Below are 21,422 nucleotides of genomic sequence, written 5' to 3'. Positions count from 1 at the left end.
TCAGCAAAGGCATGGGTGAGTTAAAATTATTTCATTCCCATAGGTATGAAAGATAACTATAAATACTTAAGTATTATTCTATTCTTATTTAACACACGATTCATGTTAATTCTCTCACCACATACCTTGCAGGAATGTGCACTCCTATATAGGACTCATTTTATGGTAGAAACTCGCACTCACATTATGTGCAGCATACAGTACAAAAATAATCAACACACCTCTGCTGACTTTGTTATTTACTGTTTGATATTCCTGCTACATCACACTCACTATATCCTTAAAAATCTGCAAAAAATGCATGCAAAGCAAATTAATTTCCAGCCAAAATACACAGACAGTTTCCAAGATTATGTTAAGTTCCAGATTTGCAAAAGACAGAAAGATTAACCCCTGGAGATATTTCTGTAGCCTGGGGTCTCTGTTTCTATTCCTACTTTCTATATAGTTCCCCTCAAGCAGTTTTCAGCTTTCCCTGTTTAGTGTCTTGCTTTGCAAACACAGCTCTGATTTCAATCCATGAACTACAGAATGTATCAAAATATACCAGCTCATGAACAAAGAACAGAGAAACCACATTCATTTGAGAAAAGACATAATAGTTTCCTCTCTTGCCACAGCTGGTTGCATGCCAAGGTCAAGCACACATCTAATATGCTTCAGTACTTTGGGAACCAAGCCTGTTTCAGACCTGACTGGGGCTCCTTCAGATGTCACTTATAATGCTTTGTAAAATATGTATTTGGAGTTTGCCTTTCTGTAACTTTGATCTGTAGAATGTTTTGGATTGAAAGGGACTGTCAAGATCATCCAGTTCCAACCTGCCTGCCATGGGCAGGGAAACCTCCCACCAGCCCAAGTTGCTCAAGGTGTCACATAACCTGATCTTGAACACCTCCAGGGAGTAGACATCCACAACCTCCCCGGGCAACCTGGTCCAGTGTCTCCCCACCCTCGCTGTCAAGAATTTCTTCCTAATCTATCTGCACTCTGAATCTCCCCTTTTCCAGTTTAAAGCCATGAAAAAAAACCCAAACCTGCAATGATGCAAGAGTCAGTATAGCAACTTCACAGGATCACACAGAATTCCAGAACACCAGGTGGAAAGAGACTCCAAGGATCATCTGGTCCGACAGTTCTAGGTAACAGTCCAGCTGAAATGAGTTGGCCCAGCACCCTGTCAAGCTGAGTCTTAAAACTGGCAATGCAGGGGACCCCACTGCATTCCTTGGGAGATGATTCCAATTTCTGACTGTTCTCATGGGGAAACATTTCCTTCTGCAGTCCAGTGGGTATCTCCCCAGGATTAACTTGTCCCCACCACCCCTTGTCTATTCCATGGAACTCCTTTCATTTCAGAAAAATTAAGTACTGTGTACCACCAGTTTCTACTGGCATCAACTTTATTTGTCAGAATTTAAGAGAGGGTGAGAATACTCCATAAACATTCATTTGCATAAGAGAACATCTAAGATGTTCTCTTTTGTGATTTCCTCATTTCACCAGAACTTGTGCAGCATCCTGTTTCAAAACTCTGATGTTCTTGTTAAGTTTTATTTTCAGCTTTGTCTCAGTCCAGCACAGAAGGTTTTTCTGTCTGGCTGTGTTTTACAAATGGTATGAGGCTGTTTGTGTACTACCTCACCATAAAAGTCATCAGTATTTGTTCCAAACAGCTGAACTCCTGGGTGCTGGTGTAATGGCACAAAAGCGACTACACAGCACAACTGCACAAAGGCTGCTTAACTGGATTTGACAAAGTGACTAATTCAGTGTCACATAATAAACTAAATACTGGGACCATATTATGTTCAGAGCACAATAGCCACCCAAGATAAAAAAGGAACTAAATTCTTTGGATTTTTAAAGAAGGATCTGAGATTTGATGTGAATGAATTCATTCATTTCCATTATTCATAGAGACTGACTCATCAAAATCACCAGCTTCCACCAGGCATGCCCAGAAAGGAAAGAAACTACTGAAATAATAGAAAACATCATATACAACACAAGTAAGTGGCAGTTACTGGACATACCAAAGAGGCATGTGACATCCTTTCTCACACTTTAACAGCTTCAGTGACACTCTAGCCAATAACCTACCTCTGCATACTTCTAATATTTCAAATTTCTGAGTAGATTCAAACAACTGCCATTCAAAAACAACCTGAGAAATGCTCCTCTCTTCTCTGCTGCTGTCCAGATGAAATTGCCTTGAAAAGCAGTGTTCGTTAAATGTCAAGACAGTGATGCTGGTTTCAAGGCTATCAACAACTGCTTAAAAATGAGCTCTTTGGGATTTCCAACAGGCAGCATAGGAAAAAATATGCAAAAATATTTCAGAACACATGATTTTTGTTCTTCTGGAAATACTGAACACATTCCGGACTAATGGTAGCATAACTTAGGTATGTCTGTAGGTGGCAATAAGGCCCTCCCAGGGCAGAGGGCCAGCACAGCTGAGGATGAGTCTGTCCTGCTGGTGAAAAGAGGCTAAAATTTCCAGTAGCACTTCAGATTAATAGTGCAATCCAGAGGTCTCTAAGTCACTTGGCAGCTTCTCTGACAGTGATCATCTGAAGAGCAACTTAACTGCCTGACAGATCTTTCTTTTCATGACCTGAGAATATCTCAAGGGGATTGGTTCCGTTTTCTCCAATTTTGGTGAAAGACAAAAACCAGCAGGTGGACTCCTGTTTTCTACAGGAGAATCAGATGAGGTGGGAAGAAAAGGATTCCAAAAAAACCTGTTACAGTGATGCCCATTTAAAAGTTAGTACAGGAAAGTTAAGATGAAAAGCTAGAGAGCAAAACAGTGAGACAGAAGTGGCAATGTGAAAGGACCTTTCAGTTTCTGTTAAGCGTTCTCATTAGTTACAGCTTCCTGAAAAGTTGCCTAAGTCTCCTCAGAAATCAGAGGCTAGCCTTATAAAAGAGTGGGAATGTCACCCTTGCCTGGGTGTGGCTTTACAGTTTCCCACCATTTCCCTCCCTGAGATGCAGACAGACTTCAAACCCCACCTGCTACAGAATTAAGATATTTTTAGCAATTTATCTGTAATATCCTTATTTTCAAATTAGATTCTTTCTTCAGCCATGGAGGTATTTATTTCAGCATAATCACTGTATCTTGTATTCAGAATCAAAGGCTGAAGCTTTCATTGGAATAAGAAACACCGAGGCAGGATAAACTGTTACACCAGACCTAAGATTTTGTACAACTTCCTCCTCAATCATACTCCAATAAATGAAAGAAAACTACTCCATGTGACTAAGAAATATAGGTAACATTGAAAATCTTAGCTGTAAATGCACTCAGGCTCTACTGATGACCTTTGCTAAATATCTCAGTATCTTAATGTGTCATTTTTACTTCTCACTTTGGTCCAAAGTTGATCTTCATAAGCCACTTTCTGAGTGGATCGAAATCTGACACCCATTTAGCAATCAGATGCATATTTCATCCATAATGAAGGTCTGAAAAGAAGAGTTCACTTTATTCTGGATGCAGGTATCAAAGCAGATCTCACATAGCAACATCGGTGCATCATCTAAGGATCTCTTTCACATTAAGAATCCTATTAGAAGGAAAACACTAAAAGGTAATTGAATTTCCCTCAGTTATCTTCATCTCTGTCAGCTCCTGCTACAATAACTTACTCTCCAGAGCAGAGATAACTCAATTCTGTCCAGCTAGCATATGTTATGAATCTCCAAAGCAAACTTGTCTAAATCATTCTGGTCTTCTATCAAGGTTGGCTGTGGATATGAACTCTGACAGAGAGCAAACAAATTTATTTTTATCTTTTCAATAATTCACTTTCCTGTGCCTTGGTGGAAGAATCTGAAGACAAATGTTTCCACTAATTCTGGAATTATAAAGACTGGTTGGAAATATTTTATCTGGAAGTTAATGCCATTATAAACTATTTAATTCAACAGTCTGTTTTAGGAGATACAAAAAAACCTGTGTTTCAGTTTCCTTTAGGTATACAAAACCTAAACCTACTCTCCCATGCTGTAGTTACCCTTTTTCTCAGAGCAGCTTTGACATTCACATTTTCACCTTCAGCAGAAATGTTACCTGTACAAATAACAATAACAGAACTATAACTTTTTATTTCATCAGCTCTCTTAAACCATCAGTAAATACAAATTCCCCACTCATGTAAGCAAAACACTTCGATTTAAAAGTCACATTTTAGGAATGAAAAAAGCATGCGCTAATAACAGCAGCAGTTTGTGTGAGTCAGATAACACAGAATCATAGAATGGTTTGGGTTGGAAGGGACCCCAAACATCATCTACCTGCAACCCTGCTGCCATGGGCAGGAACAAGTCCTACAGGACCAGGGTGCTCAAGTCACCATCCCATCTGGCTTGGAACACTTCCAGGATTGGAGTCTCCACAGTTTTTCTGCAGCCTGTTCCAGTGCCTCACTAGCCTCATGGGGAAGAACTGTTTCCTCATGTCTAATCTCAATCCAGCTTCTTCCAATTTGAAGCCATTACCCCTTGTCCTGTCACTCCATGACTTTGGAGAGGGCCCACTCAAGCTCTCCTGTAGCCTCCTTCAAATCCTGGAAGGCTGCTCTAAGGTCTTCCTGGAACCTCCTTTTTTCCAGGTGAACAACTCCAACTCTCTCAGCCTGTCTTCGTAGCAGAGGTGCTCCAGCCCCCTGATCATCCAAGAAAGCGACAGCTACTCTACACAAATAAGGAGTGCAGGATTGCATATGCACCCCCATGAGGCAAAGGGCCTTCTGAAAGCACTTTCTGAAGCTACTGGAATAAACCCTTCATTACACTTGAGTACACAGCTGGAGTTGGTCTCCCAACTGTAAGCTCTAGTTATAAGTGTATGAGCAATGGTAGTGTGTTAGCAGCTACTAACAACAACAGCTGTATTCTGTTAATTACAACAGTAAAATGAACGGAAGGTGTTTTAAGAAATACTGACTGTGATTCATGCCTCCCCTCCAACCTGATGGGCTACCAGGGAAAAGGCAGTTTACAACATAGGAATGAAACCCAGATGCCAATAAATTTGCAGTTAACTCAGTGTTACTCTTAGCAAAAGCCTCTGTGGATTCAAAGTTTTACTGGACAAATGGGAGAACAGTCCCTGAAGGGGTATGAAGCACGTAGTCATCACTTCTGGCAAGCAAGGATCAGAAGACACTTCAAATTTCAGGAATGTAGCTAGCTTATTTTTCACGTTATGAGCATAAAAAGATGCAGCAAAACACAGAAAACGTTTTGATAGACAACATAAAAACTGTATAAAAGGATGCAGTATTAGGGATTCAAAGAAAATGTATGGCATCCATCAAAGGGCTTTTGAAAAGACAAAAAAAAAAAACACTGGAATGGTTAATCTGCAGAGATGGAAGGCTATGAGAAAAGGGCATTCTTTGAGAAGCCTATTCAGAGGAGGAAAACAGAAAAATATGTCAACTGTGGCTTGCTAGTTTTAAAAACACCAAGAAGCAGAGCAAGGGAATTTGAGGAACACTTGAATAAAAGGCAATTAAGGTACCTCTGTAGAGCTAATAGAAGATCAAAGGATAAAAAGAGCTCTTGGAACACAAGGCCACCACAGAAGTGTTAGCAGAGTAGTTAGGAAAGGAAACTAACAAGTGGCCAGCTTCCAGGACCAGACAGTCACTCAGGTGACCCAGAAGAACTCAGCCATGGACATGGCAGAGGCATTAGGTACAGTGTCCTTGTCAAAGTGCCTCAGTGTCAGAAGGATGAAATATGTCAGAGGGATTTTGGAGGACAGCAGGGAAGCAAGAGGGAGTTGAGCCTGAAATTTCTAAAAGCCAAATGGGTAGCTGTGTTTAAAGGGAAAAAGGCAAACAATAGAATAAACAACCAGCTAGAGCCATCATTGCTTTTGTAAAGAGAATGCTTGTTTCACTGGGTAACTGTGAGGAAGTCCAAGTCTTCTGCATGAAAAAATGTAACTGAGCAGAAAAGGGCAACAAATTTTACAGCAGCTGGAAAGGCTAGATTTAATTATGGATGAGAAATCATGCAGAGAACTTAGCTGCCTAGCATGATTTATTACAAATGCAATGGGAAAGTCATGTGAAACCCTCAATTAATCAACAGAAATGGCCAAGAACAAGAATCCCAGCACATTGTATTTCTGTTGGTGATGAGAGTTTTGTAAAATAAGACCAAAATCTCAAGGGAACAGCACCACACAATCTATAACAAAAGGCACTCCAGGAGGCAGGTTAGTGTGTAAATTGCAGCAGTTCTATTTTACTAAAACAAAACATTACCCAAGTGTCTGTTTTCCTCACAGACTCAGAATGAAGAATCCCTGTCCACCTGTTCTAGAAAGTTCTGTCAATCATTGTGTTGGGTTGTTCACTGCTCCTCTATCCACACTCATCATGGGCAACCTTACGAATGCATTTTTACAGTACTTCACACTGCATGGAACCATTGAGATACAGCATCACAATTCGTGTCCAAATTCCGTAGTCTGGTAGCAAACTAAACCTTCCCTAGAAAGATGAAACACTATGAAGCTTGAAAAAGTCCAGGCCTAGCACGCTTGCAGGTTTACATGTTTGGAATTTCATAAATCTGTATATTTGCACGCAAATCCATGAAGACACTTACAGAAGCCAGGAGGCATATCCAAGGTAATGGGCCCTCTGCACACAAATTATAAAATAAAGTCAATTAGAGTACAAAATTCCCTCCCTCTTCTCACACCAAATCCAATTACTCTCATAGGCTCAACTCCACAGCAGTCTGCACACAGAGTCTAAGACACACTTCTCAAGGTCATTTCTAGAATGCAGTCCAGTAGTAGCATGAAACCAGTTGTTGGAATTCAGGCATCAAGAGGCTCCACTTCACCATTTTCAGCCTACCAAACACTCAGGGTAAGGTTTGGAAAAATACCTGCGACCTGTGCACATTTAGGATCAGAGGAAGTGGCACCACAGGAGGTTTAGATTAGATATTAGGGAAAATTAAGAAAAATTTATTTACTAAAAGAGTAAGTGGTCAGACATTGAAACAGGCTGCCTAGGGAGGTGATGGGAGTCACCATCCCTGATGGTGTTCAAAAAATGTGTAGACATGGCAGTCTGGGACACTGTGTAGTTGGCATGGTGGCGTTCAGTCAACTTGATGATCTTAGAGATCTTTCCCAATATTAATGATCTATGACTCTGTATGAACACCAGAATAGGCTTCCTGCAGAGCTGGTTGAATCCCCATCCCTGGAGGTATCTCAAAGAGACAGAGATGTGGTGTGAGGGATGTGGTTTAGCCCCAGGCTTGGTAGTCAGATATTGGTTGGACTCGATAATCCGAAAGGTCTTTTCCAACCAAAAGGATTCTGTGATTCTATATAAATCTCATGGACATTGGGCAAAATTTGTTGTTATGTTAGCAACGCTCACATTCCCTGATTCTGTGATTATTGGTGCAAATATTTATATCACATTTTATAAGGAACTGGAAAACCACACCAGTATTTCTTAAAGACATGATCTTTGGTTAGGGAAGTCTCTGAGCTACAGATCTCCATATTTTAAGACAGAAGTTATGAAAGTGTAGCCTATCTGCTTCCTTGTACAATTGCTCTTTCTGGATGTAAGCCATGGCAAGTGGGATTTTTGCATTCAATGGACTGACCAAGCAGATGATCTCTTATGACTGGAAGAACGTCCTCTTCATTCCAACTCATTTCTCAAGAACAGGTGGAAAACAAAGCAGCAAATCAAGGAAACAGGTGTATGCAGGAGGCCAAACTACACTGATCATACTAGCCATAACAATATTTAGTTTAGGGTTCATCATCTGCTATTCTGCTTCCTTACTGGTCCTCTAATTGGAGAAATGAGCCAGCTCCAGGGACGTATCAACTGCTTTGAAAGTCCTTTTTTCTTTTGCTTTCAAGTCCTCCATGTCACGTGCCTGTAAGTGTGTCATAGCATGAGTGTTAGGACTTAAACACATCCTTACCCATTCATACCGTGGGAATACAACACACAGCACGCCAGAGCCCAGCACAGCACAAATCAGTTCCCGTTAAGTGATGGAACAGCTCCAGACTAGCCAAGTGATGGACCCATTTCTGAGCACGACCGAAGAATAGAGTCTTCTATAGAACCAAGTACCACTGTACAAGGCTGTAAGGAATGTCATGCCTCAAAAGTACCATTGTGCTAGAACAAGTCAAGCACACTTGGAAGGACTACTGCAAACCAAACCATACCACAGCTGGAACACGATACACAGGAATTTCTGAATGCTGATGTGAAGCCTGCAGCTTCAAATGGATGTGACTAACAGTGCCCTCTCCCACAAAAGAAACGTCACATTGACTGAAGTCTGCTATGGACATCAGCAACACCAACTTCAGGAGACTCCAGGTGTGTTATTTAAGCATTTGGTAGAATCCATCAGTTGGATAGCTTCAATTCACACACCTGTAGATCTAAGTCTTTCAAACACAGTAACAAAACTAAATTTAATATAACGTAGTACACTATTTTCTGTTTAACACAATGAGTTTAAACTTTTAAAGCCACCATACTGAGAGCACAGATTCCAACACAGTATTAACTTCAAAAAGTATCAACCAACTTGTCACAGGAAAACTCAGAGCTGTATTAAAATTCTAAGTTGATGCTCAGTGTAAATGTCTTCCAGACATCATAAAAGGGGTCTTGAGACTGAAATGAGTCTAAGAGTGAAGCTGTCACTTAGCAACTGCATTTACACATCAGAACCCTTCACTTCACCCAGATTCTCCACACACATCCACACCTTTGCCAGTGGTTTGCACCTGAAGAAAAGAAGTGGGCTGCTCAATAATGCAATGGCATGCATGGACCTTCTGTATAAATCCAGAGCAAAAGATGCCAAGCATGTTGCACTTGGATGATTATCAGGCAAGGAACTAACCAGAAGCGCTTCTCTTCACCACAGGACTGTCGCCAAGCCCTTGATGTAATAAACGAAGCGTGGCTGCTATTTCAGCACTGCAGTGGTACTGAAGCTATCTTACAACATATCTCTGTTTGCAGGAGGGGGCAGCAGCTCTAGATGAAGTGCAGATATGTTATTAAACAACGCACAGCTTGAATCCTGGGGCCAACACAGATGACCTTTAGAACATAAGCACTAAGACAAATATGCTTTCATCTTTAGGGAGCATTTTTTCAAGTAAAGATTTAAGAGGGGAACAGCTCAGAAATACGTTAAGCACAAATGTGCCTTCAATCTTTTAATGCTGCATTTTAAAAACAAAACCACAAGTAGTATCACATGTCAGAAGAAAGACTAAGTCCTCTTTAAGAACAGTATTAGTGAATTTAGCTTAATTTGTATTTAAACAACCCAAAAATGAATGTACAGTGAAAGGAGATACGTGATGTAACCAAGACCTAAAATTGGAGGTATGACTGAAGTGATTAAAAAACAAAGAGGCTGGTACCTTTATTACAAGTCTATAAAAACAGAATGTATTATGTCACTTTAGAATCCCTTAAGGGTGGTAAAAACACAAAAAACGTAACAAAACCACACTGAGGCATGTAAAACATAAGGAATGTGTGTTTAGAGATGGACTGAGTGAAACAGCAAATGACACAGAAAGGAGAACACCAAGTGATTTCTCATTTTGCACTTAGGCTGTTATGATTTATCTTCAGTAAGGTGGCTTTGTTCAGAGGTTTATCTTGACTGGGACACTAAGCAGTGATAGTTGCTTCATAGAAAAGAGCAGCATTGGTATGATAAAATTCCTTCCCTATGGTTTGCAGCTTGTGACAAGTTCTGAGTTGTTCTGAACAGCCTGGTTTTTCCATCTGGTTTATCAAGACACCCTACAAATGCAAAACACTTCTCAGGATGAAGTCTCTTGTACCTGAAAAGCCTCTGTCAGACACTGGAATCCTCAAACACAATGGACTTGTTTTGGCTTGGTTTAGCCAAATATTTCCTTTCTTACCTCAAATTCTGCATGGCGGTTAATGTCCTCCGCTCTCTGTCTGCTCAAGATAAATTCTGCTTCGTTAGCCACTCTTACCAAGTGGTCCTTCATGGTTTGACTCAGCAACCTGAGGACAGAGAACATTTAAGAACTTCCTTAGGAAAATGAAGTCAAATCTCTGTTCCACAACTACCTTCACTGTGTTAAGAAAATGTTAGAAATAAGTTTGAAAGGCAATTTTAAGAAACTAGTAAAATTGTATTAAACCAGTAAACTAAACTAAATATTGACCAAAATGCAAACACTCAAGTCATTTGTTTCACCTGAAGTATAGATATGTAAAAAAATCCTTCACATACAGCACAGTGGAAAAGTGAATGAGGAGTTTATTCATATAACCAAAGTGAAAGCACTAATGTAACTGATGTAAAGTCTAAATAAAATATTGTCAGTTGCACTGCACTCTCTTTTTTTTCCCCTCCAAATGTAAACCCAGAATTTTATGGTTAGTATACATTTAAGTAATATTTTTCAGGATTATAAAACATCTTCAGTTTCACTAATGAAATGCTAAGATATACATTGTTCCAGGTTCTGTACAGAATAAAGCTGTAATTCAATCTGAGATTCCTGAGGCCTTCATAAACCTCTGAGTTTATGAATGGCAGCAGAGCTGACAGACTGAATTACAACCCAATTATTCTGCAAGTTCCCATATTGTTACGCAAGACATTTCCTGTTTAATTAGTTACACTGGGATTCATAAAGCTAGCTATACAGGAGCTCCACTGGGGTAGAAGGTGCACATTTCCACAGGAACACCCAAGGATACACCAGAAAAATCCACCACGTGCTCTACTGGTTAGTTTTTCAAAATATCTGTTAGTAAAGCTTTGCCTTTTGTTGGTTTGTTTGTGGTTTTGTTTGCTTGTTTTTTGTTTTTAAGGTTTTCAGTTGCTGACATAGAAACCAGTAGCAGAACATCAAATCATAGAATCACCCAGGTTGGAAGGGATCTCTAAAGGTCTTCCAGTCCCATCGCCCCTGGAGTGAGCAGGGACATCTTAGCTAGATCAGGTCACCCAGAGCCCTATCAAGCCTCACCCTGAATATCTCCAGGAATGAGGGCCTCAACCACATCCCTGGGCAATCTGTTCAATCTGCTCAACCACCCTCATGGTAAAGAACTTGTTCCTAACATCCAGTCTCCAACTGCTCTTCTCTAATGTCAAACCATTTCCCCTCATCCTATCCCTGCAGGCCTTTGGAAACAGTTCCTCTGCAGCCTTCTTGCAGGCCCCCTTCAGGTACTGGAAGGTGGCTCCCTCGAGCCTTCTCTCCTCCAGGGTGAACAGCCCCAACTCTCTCAGTATGTCCCCACAGGGGAAGATCTCCAGCCCTCTGATTGTGGCCTCCTCTGGACCTGCTCCAACAGTTCAAAGTCCTTGTGCTGGGAGCCCCAAAACTGAACACACTGCTCCGGGTGGGTCTCACAAGAGCAGAGCAGTGGGGCAGAATCACCTCCTTAGCCCTACTGCTTACACTGCTTTTGATGCAGCCCAGGACATGGTTAGTTTCTAGGCTGTAAACAACCATTGTCAGTTTGAGTTTTTCATCAAGTGACACCCCCAAGTCCTTCTCCTTGGGACTGGTCTTGATCAGATCAGATCTCGGTCAGATCCTTCACCAGACAGCAATAGTACAATCCACACATACACCCAGAGTGCAGCATAAACACCTTCTCATTACTCTTGTGTTAATTTATTTTTACAAGCACTTGTTACTGAAAAACTACCTGCTTAAAAAAACATCATCAGCTTCCCAGGCACTTAAAAGTGGTTTATGATTTTGCTTTTTTCATAGACCCAGCAAATGAATGACATTTTCTCACAAGCAAAACCCAGCTTTGTCATGTACCTGCTCTCCAGAGTTACTGCCACCTCCAAGAACAAAAGCTTAATTTTTAATCAAGACATAGCTCACCCCAAAAAGCTTCTGCCTACTCATTAAGCAGCAACAAAGATCTAAGTTTGCCGTTACACAAAAATTATGCAGTTTAAATACATGCACAGTGAAACAAACTGTTTCAAAGATGGTTGTGCATGACACACTATACCTTAGTGCACACACCAAAACACTCATGTACTGTCAAGAACCCCACCTAAAGTCACTTACCTACCTCTGACACAAATCCATGCCTACACCTTCTACTTCTCAGCACATTTAAAACATTAAAGTCCAGCCTAATGGTCTTGATTAGCCTGATGACGAAGTTTTGAGCAACCTGGTCAAGTAGGAGGTGTCCCTGCAGTGGGACTGGAACTGTATGATTTTTAAGGTCCCTTCTAACTCAAGCCATTCTATGATTCTATTCTATGATCTTCCATAGTTCAAATTCACACATTAGCAAAACTGCTTCTGCTATGAAACCAAAACAATAACATAAAACCTCAAAAGACACACCACCAAAAAGCCATTTTACAAAACCTACAACTTAATCAGAATGGTTTGCTCAAAACAAAAAGGAAGTAAATGTGGAGAACCCCTCTTTTTTATCCTCTTACAAAGCAGGACTAAGGTGCAGGTTGTATGTTATCAGAACCTCAGGGCTAGGAGGCCACAGGAGATGAGCAGGCTGCCAGTCAGCAATTCTCCTTTGGATGTGACTACATTTAGCTCTTTTTTTTGTCAATGATGCACAAAATGTAAGCCTGTCAGTTCCCATCCATTAACAGCTGTATTTTTCAAACTATTTTCCCACACAGAAGTTGCTCCTATGGCAACACGTTCTCTGACATTCATTCCTTGTGAGTGACCGCCCTGCAGCAAGTGAAAGACAATTGAATGGGGCAGCCTACAGCTGTCCCCTATTTTCTGTTGGGAAAGTGCACAAAAATTCTCCAACGAGTCTGCTTGCCAACTATTTCCATATTAAAAAATATGAGCAGTCAAAAAGCAATGCACTGCATTTAAGAAAAAGAACAGCAGATGACATATGTTGACATTCTCTTAGTCCAGTTCTTTCTAAAAGGAAATTTCTCTAAAGCTTTGGAAATGCAGATGATTACAGCTTTTTCCTTTTTTATAGTTTTTTTTAAATTGGTGGAATTTCTACATGCTAAGGATATTTGATTTGTATGTGGCCTGCCTTCCTCCTCCTCATTTGAATTTATGGGAGAATTCCAACAAATTGTTTTATTATAAGGCTACAGTTTCACAAAAACGTTAATTTTATAAGAGTTTGATATACAACAGAGGACGAAGCCCCTTGAAAGCATCCTTAAAAACACACACACAAAAAAGAAAAAAGGTGATCTTAAGTGCACTGAAAGCTGTAAAGAGACTATCCCACACAGGAGGAGAATCCTCTGACATGGCAGGAGAATTCTGTTTCAATTTCATTAGACAACAGAGAATCTAGCAATGAGAAAAAGCTACAGAAGAACAAACTTCATTAGTTCTGCTTCTCCTGCATATATTTGTGAATTCTCATATTTGGAGTTGTTTGGTTTGGTTAAGGATTTGAAAGGGCCAAAGCAAAGAAGAGGAAATTATACATGTATTCTGATAGTTTAACCAGGTTATCTAGCAAACAAAATCTGTGAGTTTATTTTAAGCATCTGCTGTCTGAATATTCGTGTACGGATGCACAAAAATATGTGTATAGAACACAACACTTAAGTCTTTGGATGACCATGAAAACTATGCTTCAGAAAATTAAAATCAAGCATCTTCAAGAATCTCTTTAATTGAAAATTGGAAAGAATAATTACTGCAGCATTCTTAGGAGACTGATCCCTCAACCCCTGCCATGCCAAACCCATTACCACCCCCCAAAGGGGATAATAACTGTCATGCTTAGTCTCCAGCTCAGGAACATTTGTTAGTGCACAGACTGATACAGAAAACAAGGTCTAGCATAAGAGATGTTTCATACTAAAGTGTGCTAATGAATAAAAGTGACAGGAGACAGCTTTAACCTCCACAGAGAAGGGACTTGTTTGCTAACTAATTGAGTAAATGAAATTAAGTCTAACAAGAGAAACATTTGTACATACGAGGAAGTACCTAAAGCATTATTTTTTCTTTCTTTTTTTTTTTCCCCAGTTCAGAAGTAATAGCTTGACCATATCCTGCATAAGGAGGGAACATAATTAGTTTCAGGTGAAAAGAAATGGAATCAGACTTGAAACATCTTCCAAAGACAACCGGCCATGACAGTGAACTACATGTAAAGGATGCTTCTGGTGAACAAACTCCCTGCTCAATAAGCTCTTAGACTGAGGCTCCAAAACATACTCTCCCTAAAGGAGGACCCAAAGGTGAAAGGCAAGCACAGAGACTGAAATCTAGACTGACAGAAGTTCAGCAGGCTAAGGAAAACATTTGGCAGTGCACACTTCTGCTGCACAGATGGCTCAGTGCACAGAGCAGCAGTGGGTACAGGCACCTTTTGAACAAGGTTTCAAAGAGCATTAACAGTGTTCCCAGACATGACAATAATGGCAAACAACTCTTATTCCTTTTTATTAAAAGCAGATTAATGTTCAATGTAGCAAGGTACTGATTCTGATGTTTCTCTTCATGCACAGAAGTATTTTCCAGTACTCCTTTCGCTTTTCACTTACATTCTGTACTTTCCTGCTTTTCTACACAGTCGGGTTTTTCACTCTGCTGGTAACCTGGCCTTCAAGAGACTTCAGTTAGGTTTACAGCCCTGCATTTTCATGTATAAACTAGTCTCATGTTTAGGGATTTTTTTTTTTTTTTCAGTTCAAAACTGTGAATTTCACTAGGCACAAACAAATTGACCCTCTACACACACGCAGTGGATCTGATACATCTGGAAAGGCCAGGAGCACCTCTTCGTGCAACACATCAGTTACTTGTGAACGCGAGGAAACCGAGACCATCACATTCTGAATGCAACACACACACTGCAGGTCTTATGAGTCCCAAAGGCAAACTTTCTGCACATACTTCTGCTCAGGGAATCCTAGTCAAAACACAGCAAGCCTAAACATAAAACTTTCAACTGCTGTGAGAGAGAGAGGTACATTCATACCTTTCACATAAAAGCAAAAAATGGATTTGAAAGCAAGTATAAGAGATTTAGTTTTCTTCTAGAACTCTTTCTCTTCCAGAAAGATTTTTCAGTTGTCTTATTTGCCTGATAAACAAGAACAGCAGAACACGCTTCAAAGTGAAACATGCTCTGCTATCATTAGTCAAAAAACAACTAGCATTAAACACTGGGAATAAACCCCTGGTTTATAAAAGTTACAGGATCATCAAGACCTTCTCCACCAAGGTGGCAGACAATTGTATGATTCCACAAATTCTAGGCATTTCTTACAGTCTTTAATTTTATTTTATTTACTTTAACACCCCACAGACATTCATCCACCCTTGCTGGAATCATTTTGTACAACTACCTTCTCTTCTTTTCTGGAGTACTTGACAAAAAAAAGTTAAAATATTAAGTTTTATTATACAATTGTGCAATTAAAGTCTAATCAGCATCATTCAGCTACTTTCAGTTTTGGGTTTCCATTAAAAGATCTCAGGTTTTGGAGGTTTTAGGATTATAATGCTATGCATAAAATGCATAAATCAATGACAAATACATTAAAATGTAAGGCCTGAACAGATTTAGTGTAAGTGATAGTTTACGTGCAACAAAAATAATGCCACCTGCATGAAGAGAGGAAAAGAGTAGTTCTAAAATATAGTTTATGTCCTATGAGGGATAATAGTTTCATTTTAGAGAATGCTGAAAAGCCACAAAGCACCACAATGACCAATTCAGTAATAACTTTAAAGGCTCTTACCAACAGCAAGGGAGGAAAATGGAGAGAGATAAAAGAAGCCATTTCTAAGAAATTAATCCTCTCCCCTCTTCCCCATAACGCAAGTTACGTCGCCACTTTTTACTAAAACAACTCTGCTTCGAGTCAGAATCAAAATGAAGTAGCATCCACTTAGATATTTTCTGCTAACCAAAACCACACTTTGCAGTCTTCAAGGGATCATTTGTCCCTGAGACAACCACTCTGCTAAGGCCAGACTAGAAGCTATTGATGTTTTTTATGGAGGTGGGGGAGTGATTCCATCCATCTGTGATGGGCCCTGCAGGTTTTTAAAAGAAAATAGTCACTTCCAAATGGTTTACTGATAGAATGCTCTCCCAGAGCTTGACCTGGACAAGCTGAGTATCTTCTAGGCAGCTGCTACTTACAGCTCAGCCTCAGATTTGTTCATGGCAATCACCTTACAGAGATGAACCTTACGCTGTGGTTTACATGTGTGCAGAATCTCTATGTTATCTATGCCAATAAAACATTAATCAAAGACCAAATTTATAGCAGGCACTTTATAAGAAAGGTCAAGACAGGTCAGCCTCACATAATAGGAAACAACTAGAGGCTAAATCTTCACACGGTAACTGAACACCCTTGTTACTTTACCTTGGCCCTCAGGACCAAGACTAGTAGCAAAATGGGGGTTTCTACCTCAGAATGCTTTTTCCCTCACCTCAAATTGAAATACAACCATTAAATTGATTGTTATTTTTATGTATCCTGAGATCATGCACATATTTTAAAGGAAGAAAATCTCAAACAGCCATTATCCCTATTCTTATGACAATAAAAAGATAATTATCTAGCATTTTCATTTATGTGATAAACTATTTTGGTTTTAATTCAGTAGCTGTCCTGATCCTCTAACATTTATTTTCTATTGGGGCTATTGCTAGCTGGAGTTACTCATTGACAGGATTTAGGTTTGGAGAAATGGCATTTCTGATAATACCTCTTACCTAACTCATTAAGACATCTTAAAAAAAAAATCCTTTAGAAAAAGTAAATATTTCTCTTAGTCTACCTTAACAATCGATTCCTAATGAATAAAATACTGATAGCTCTGAAGAGTCATTACAAACCAAAGAGCATGGCCTCATCACCAGCTCTGTCATTTTCTCTCAGTTTCAGTAATATACATATATAGTCACAGATAGAACATTAAACTAAGTGGTAATATTAACAGAGTATTTCTTTACCCCCTGAAAGGGACTCTCTTCCTTTCTATTCTATGAGGTAGATAGGAAATAAATGAGTAAACTGGAATCTAATTTCTGAGACAGAGGCTTATCTTACAATTCCTAGCCATAACGTCTTCCAGATATCAATTCCCTTCCTCGAGAGATTAGTTGAATACAAATTACAGTTTCAATGTTAACCAGAGCACAAGGACAAGGAAATCCATGACACATCAATAAGTGACATATTTAACGAAACCAAAGAGCAGTCAGATTGTGCAAAATCCTGTATTCAATTGCCCAAACAGAACCAAAGTATTAAAGAATGTGAAATCCCGCTTGTGAATGAGAAGGAAATGAGACAAAAAGCAGAAGAATACTGGCACAGGCTGCCCAGGGAGGTGGGTGAATCCTCATGCCTGAGGGTGTTTCAAAGAGGTAGAGATGTGGCGCTGAGGGACATGGTTTGGCACCAGACATCGTAGAGTTAGAGAATGGTTGGACTTGGTTATCTTAAAGCTCTTTTTCAACCAAAATGATTCTATGACAATAAACAGCCTTTTAAAAAGTTTCAAGCCACACAACTTACTTCAGCCTAAGGCAGAAGTGCTATTAAATATTGTGACTTACCTTCCTTCGTTGACAAGCTCAATGAAGGCAAGGCCAGCATTCTTTTGTATAGAGTTCTGCCACTCCTGGGGAAATAAAAACAACCAACAAAACAAATAAACAAAACCCCCACAAAACCCAAACAAACAAAAAAATCAACAACACAAAAACCCCCCCACCAAAACAACATAAAACAAAACCACAAAACAAGTTGTATGAAAATGATGTTAGGAAAAAACCCAAACAAACAAACAAAAAAACTTTTCAGTTGTGAAGTCATTCACTTTTTTTTTCCACCCACCCCTCAATTTTTGCAACTTACATCACCATCAGCAAACATCATTTCATTCCTGGAGGAGTTCAAGGCCAAGTCAGATGAGGCCTTGAGAAACCTGGTCTAGCATTAATTGTGTGCTAATCAGGAAGAAAATATTGCCCATGCAAAGATTCAGAGCAGGCCCAACGCCTGGCCTTGGAAATGCAAGCCTAAGTTGACAGCACCATATACTCAAAGACATATTCTGTGGAGGAGAGAAGGAAGCACAAAAACATCCCACAAACAAGTGCATCATTTTCTTTTGCTATGCTAATAATTGGGCACTGACTCTGGTTCAGTTATGCCTTTTGCCTTACTGAACCTTGATAATACTGGAAATAAACTTTCACATCAATGTAAATCTCATGCCTTAGACACAAACTTCTCTTACATTAAAGCCTAGTTAACATGTACACTGATAATAAGGCTCCACCTCAGCATCACAAGGCCATCTCCACTAAAAAAAAATTCTGCTAATGATCCATTACTATTTCCAAAGATTTTAACACTGCATTTTTTCACACCTTGTGCATTGCTTACATCCAGCTGAACCCCAAATTACATCAAAATCCCATGCCTGTTAAACACGGGTGGGTAGGTGGGTGTTGCCTAGAGAGAGAGTGGAAAATAACCAAACCAGATGACCTATCACTAGCATTTGCTCCTCCTCTTTGAAAGCTGAAGAGAAAAAAAATAATTGGTTAACAATAACAGAAGGAAGAGTTAAAAGTATTAACAGTAGAAGTATTAAAAATAAACAGTGGTTGGACTTGATGATCTTGTAGGTGTGTTCCAACCTAAATGATTCTATGGTCCTAGACTCCACAGGAACAAGTTGACAGAGCTAAAAATTAGGATAGTAAATGTGTGAACCTTGTATTTTGGGGAAAACATAGAGACACATGGCTAGAACAGGCCAAAGCTACTCTTAGTCCACAGTTCTTGCAAACTAACACAAAAGCCTGATTCTGTAGCAGACAGACACTTCGGTTTTACGTGCTTTTCCACATCATCTTCCTTGATTTTTTGGTCTTTTTTTTTTTAATATTAATCTTAGTGATTATTCACATCAGTAGTTCTACCACTGTGGTTCTTTTCAAAATTCTCTTATCAGCTGCCAAACAGGCCAAAAAGTGCAAAACTGCAAATATCTCTGAAACAAATCTCAGATTTCTGGATGTAAAAGTTCTTAATCCCCCGTGTCAGAGTATGTGTTGTGCTGCTCCATGTTGCAAAATTACTTCTCAGTCAATACCATGCAGCTTTGATCGGACATACAGAATAGCCACTAGAACAATGTTGTTTCTTTCCAACTGAAATACAAATAGAAAACCAACAAATATTTCCAGATTTCCAATGCAGGGGAGAGATTATAACTCTGATCATTCAAGACTTGACATGTTCCAGGCCCAACAGACTCTATCATCATTTTTTTCAGTTGCAAAAATGAGTTGCAATTTTCAAGCAGTCAGAATTTAGAGTAGAATAATTGGAATTTGTGATGTATTACACATCATGAATTATAAATGCATTTAATTATGTTTTATATAACTACTTGATATGCATTAATAAGCAAGAAACATTCTAAGCATTAGCCAAATTACACTTACATATTATCACATACGGGAATTTTTGGATTTTTTAGGGTTTTTGGAAACTGCACCAAATAGCATCATTAGTCCTTATTGTGTAAATACATAGATAGATAGACAGATATATAGATATATCTCTTGCTAGTATTACTCCTCCCCCATTGTTCCCCCAAGTTTTCCTCTATTCTTCTTATGGCCACTATTACAGAGCTTCAAGTAAACTGTCAGAAATAGCTGAAATAAAATTCAATCCTGGTTATTTTTTTTAGGAAAAGCCTTTTAGTTGCTAATATTCTAAACAATCACATATGCAACTAATCCTCATAAGAGGTTTCTAAAACGCAACAGCAAGTTCTAAATACTTAGCTTCACAGATGAGAACTGAAACTGTTCTCAGTTAGCTTAGCTGTGTGAAAATTCAAGTAAAGCATAATATTATTTTTCCATTTATGATACTGTCCATCTGTTGCTCTGCTCTTTAAAGAGAGCGCACTTCAGTACTTGAAAGTTTAATTAGCGAAGAAGATGGAGGTTGCCAAAAGTGAAAACAAAGTGCATTTGTCACAATGCTTTGCAGGATTTTTCTGTACATCAGACATCAAAGGCACTGTTAGTCTAAACAATTTCATAAATCACAGCTGAACACACCCTAAAGCTAATTTTAATAGTCAAAAGTAAAGACTAATGGTCATCATCTTTCATGATCCATTCAATATTTCCCCACAGTATATGTTCTCTCTCAAACAATTACGCCCAGTATGCATATTGCATTATTATATCAACATCTTAGTTATCCAGCTCCCAGAGGGATTAGGTAAAAAACACGTTAAAAGCCTCAAACTCAACCACTAATGCAACTAAATAACTACAAAATACATTTCAGCACTTTGCTAAGGAAGGACTGTAAGGGAAGATGAACAAAGTCAATAATTTCATACCTGTTCTAAGCTGTACTTAATTGACCATCATTTCCTATGGCTATAAATGTACAGTAACCAAGAGACATCATCTACTGTTAATGCTTTTGGTCACTCTACACTCTAAGTTGAAGCAAGAAAAAAACAGCCCAGAAGCGTTAAACATGATCACAAATCGCTACAATGAAAAACAGCCATTACAAGGAGGCAAATAAGAAATCACATTTTATTCAAATACTATGTCTGAAGAGGAAATTTCCTAGCTTGTTATTGTTTCACCTAATTCCTTTATAGAATCTGTAAACACTTCCATAAGCACCCTAGATAAAAGCACCCTTCCTTCAAACAGTGCTTCAAACCTCAGCTGAATTATAATCACAGTCTCACAGTATATCAGAGGTTGGAAGGGACCTCCAGAGATCATCAGGTCCAACCCCCCCCTGCCAGAGCAGGATCACTTAGGGTAGTTCACACAAGAATTCATCCAGGTAGGTGTGATGGTTTGAAACTGTCTTTTTAATTTTTCCTTGCAAAGTTCAAAACAGAGAAAGTGAAAGAATGTAAATAAGTCACTATTGGGTGTAAGAAAGCAAAATAACGATTGTTCTAAACACTTCCATTGGATAGATAGAAATGTTTAAGAACTATTACCCAAAACAAAGTAGGCACTCGGCACATTCTGCGTTCGGCAGTGGGGGCAGTTGCTGGGCTGTCTGGCTGCTGTTTCTTCTTCTCTTCTGGCTGAAGATAACACACTGACCTTGGCAGCTAAGTTAACAACTTTCTGCTTAACTAACTCTGCTTCTCTGTCCAGGGGGGCCTGGGGGGGAAGCTCCTGGGAGAGAGAGGCCCCTTTGGGAGGGTCCCCTTGGGGGGAAGCAAAGGGAGATCGGTTGTGCTTTTTCTGTTGATTGTATATATTTGTGAATGTCGTGAATTTTGTATATTTGTACATATTCATTGCATTTCATTGTAG

The 21,422-nt window shown here is 39.3% G+C and overlaps 1 protein-coding gene across 1 annotated transcript in view; it reads right to left on the bottom strand.

Moving 5' to 3' along the window:
• LRBA (LPS responsive beige-like anchor protein) overlaps positions 1-21,422 on the bottom strand; it is a 352,375-nt gene that overhangs the window by 214,257 nt on the left and 116,696 nt on the right. Inside the window, exons 34-35 of the mRNA XM_054392204.1 lie at positions 17,643-17,707; positions 9,992-10,100 (exon numbers count right to left, since the gene is read on the bottom strand). Of these exons, the coding sequence (XP_054248179.1) occupies positions 9,992-10,100; positions 17,643-17,707 (174 nt within the window). The remainder of the gene's footprint in view (positions 1-9,991; positions 10,101-17,642; positions 17,708-21,422) is intronic.

This window comes from Indicator indicator, chromosome 25 (genome assembly GCF_027791375.1).
Source record: "Indicator indicator isolate 239-I01 chromosome 25, UM_Iind_1.1, whole genome shotgun sequence".
Lineage (NCBI taxonomy): Eukaryota > Metazoa > Chordata > Aves > Piciformes > Indicatoridae > Indicator > Indicator indicator.
The sequence above is the reverse complement of the archived record's forward strand: the minus strand, read 5'-3'. Positions and strand labels throughout refer to the sequence as shown.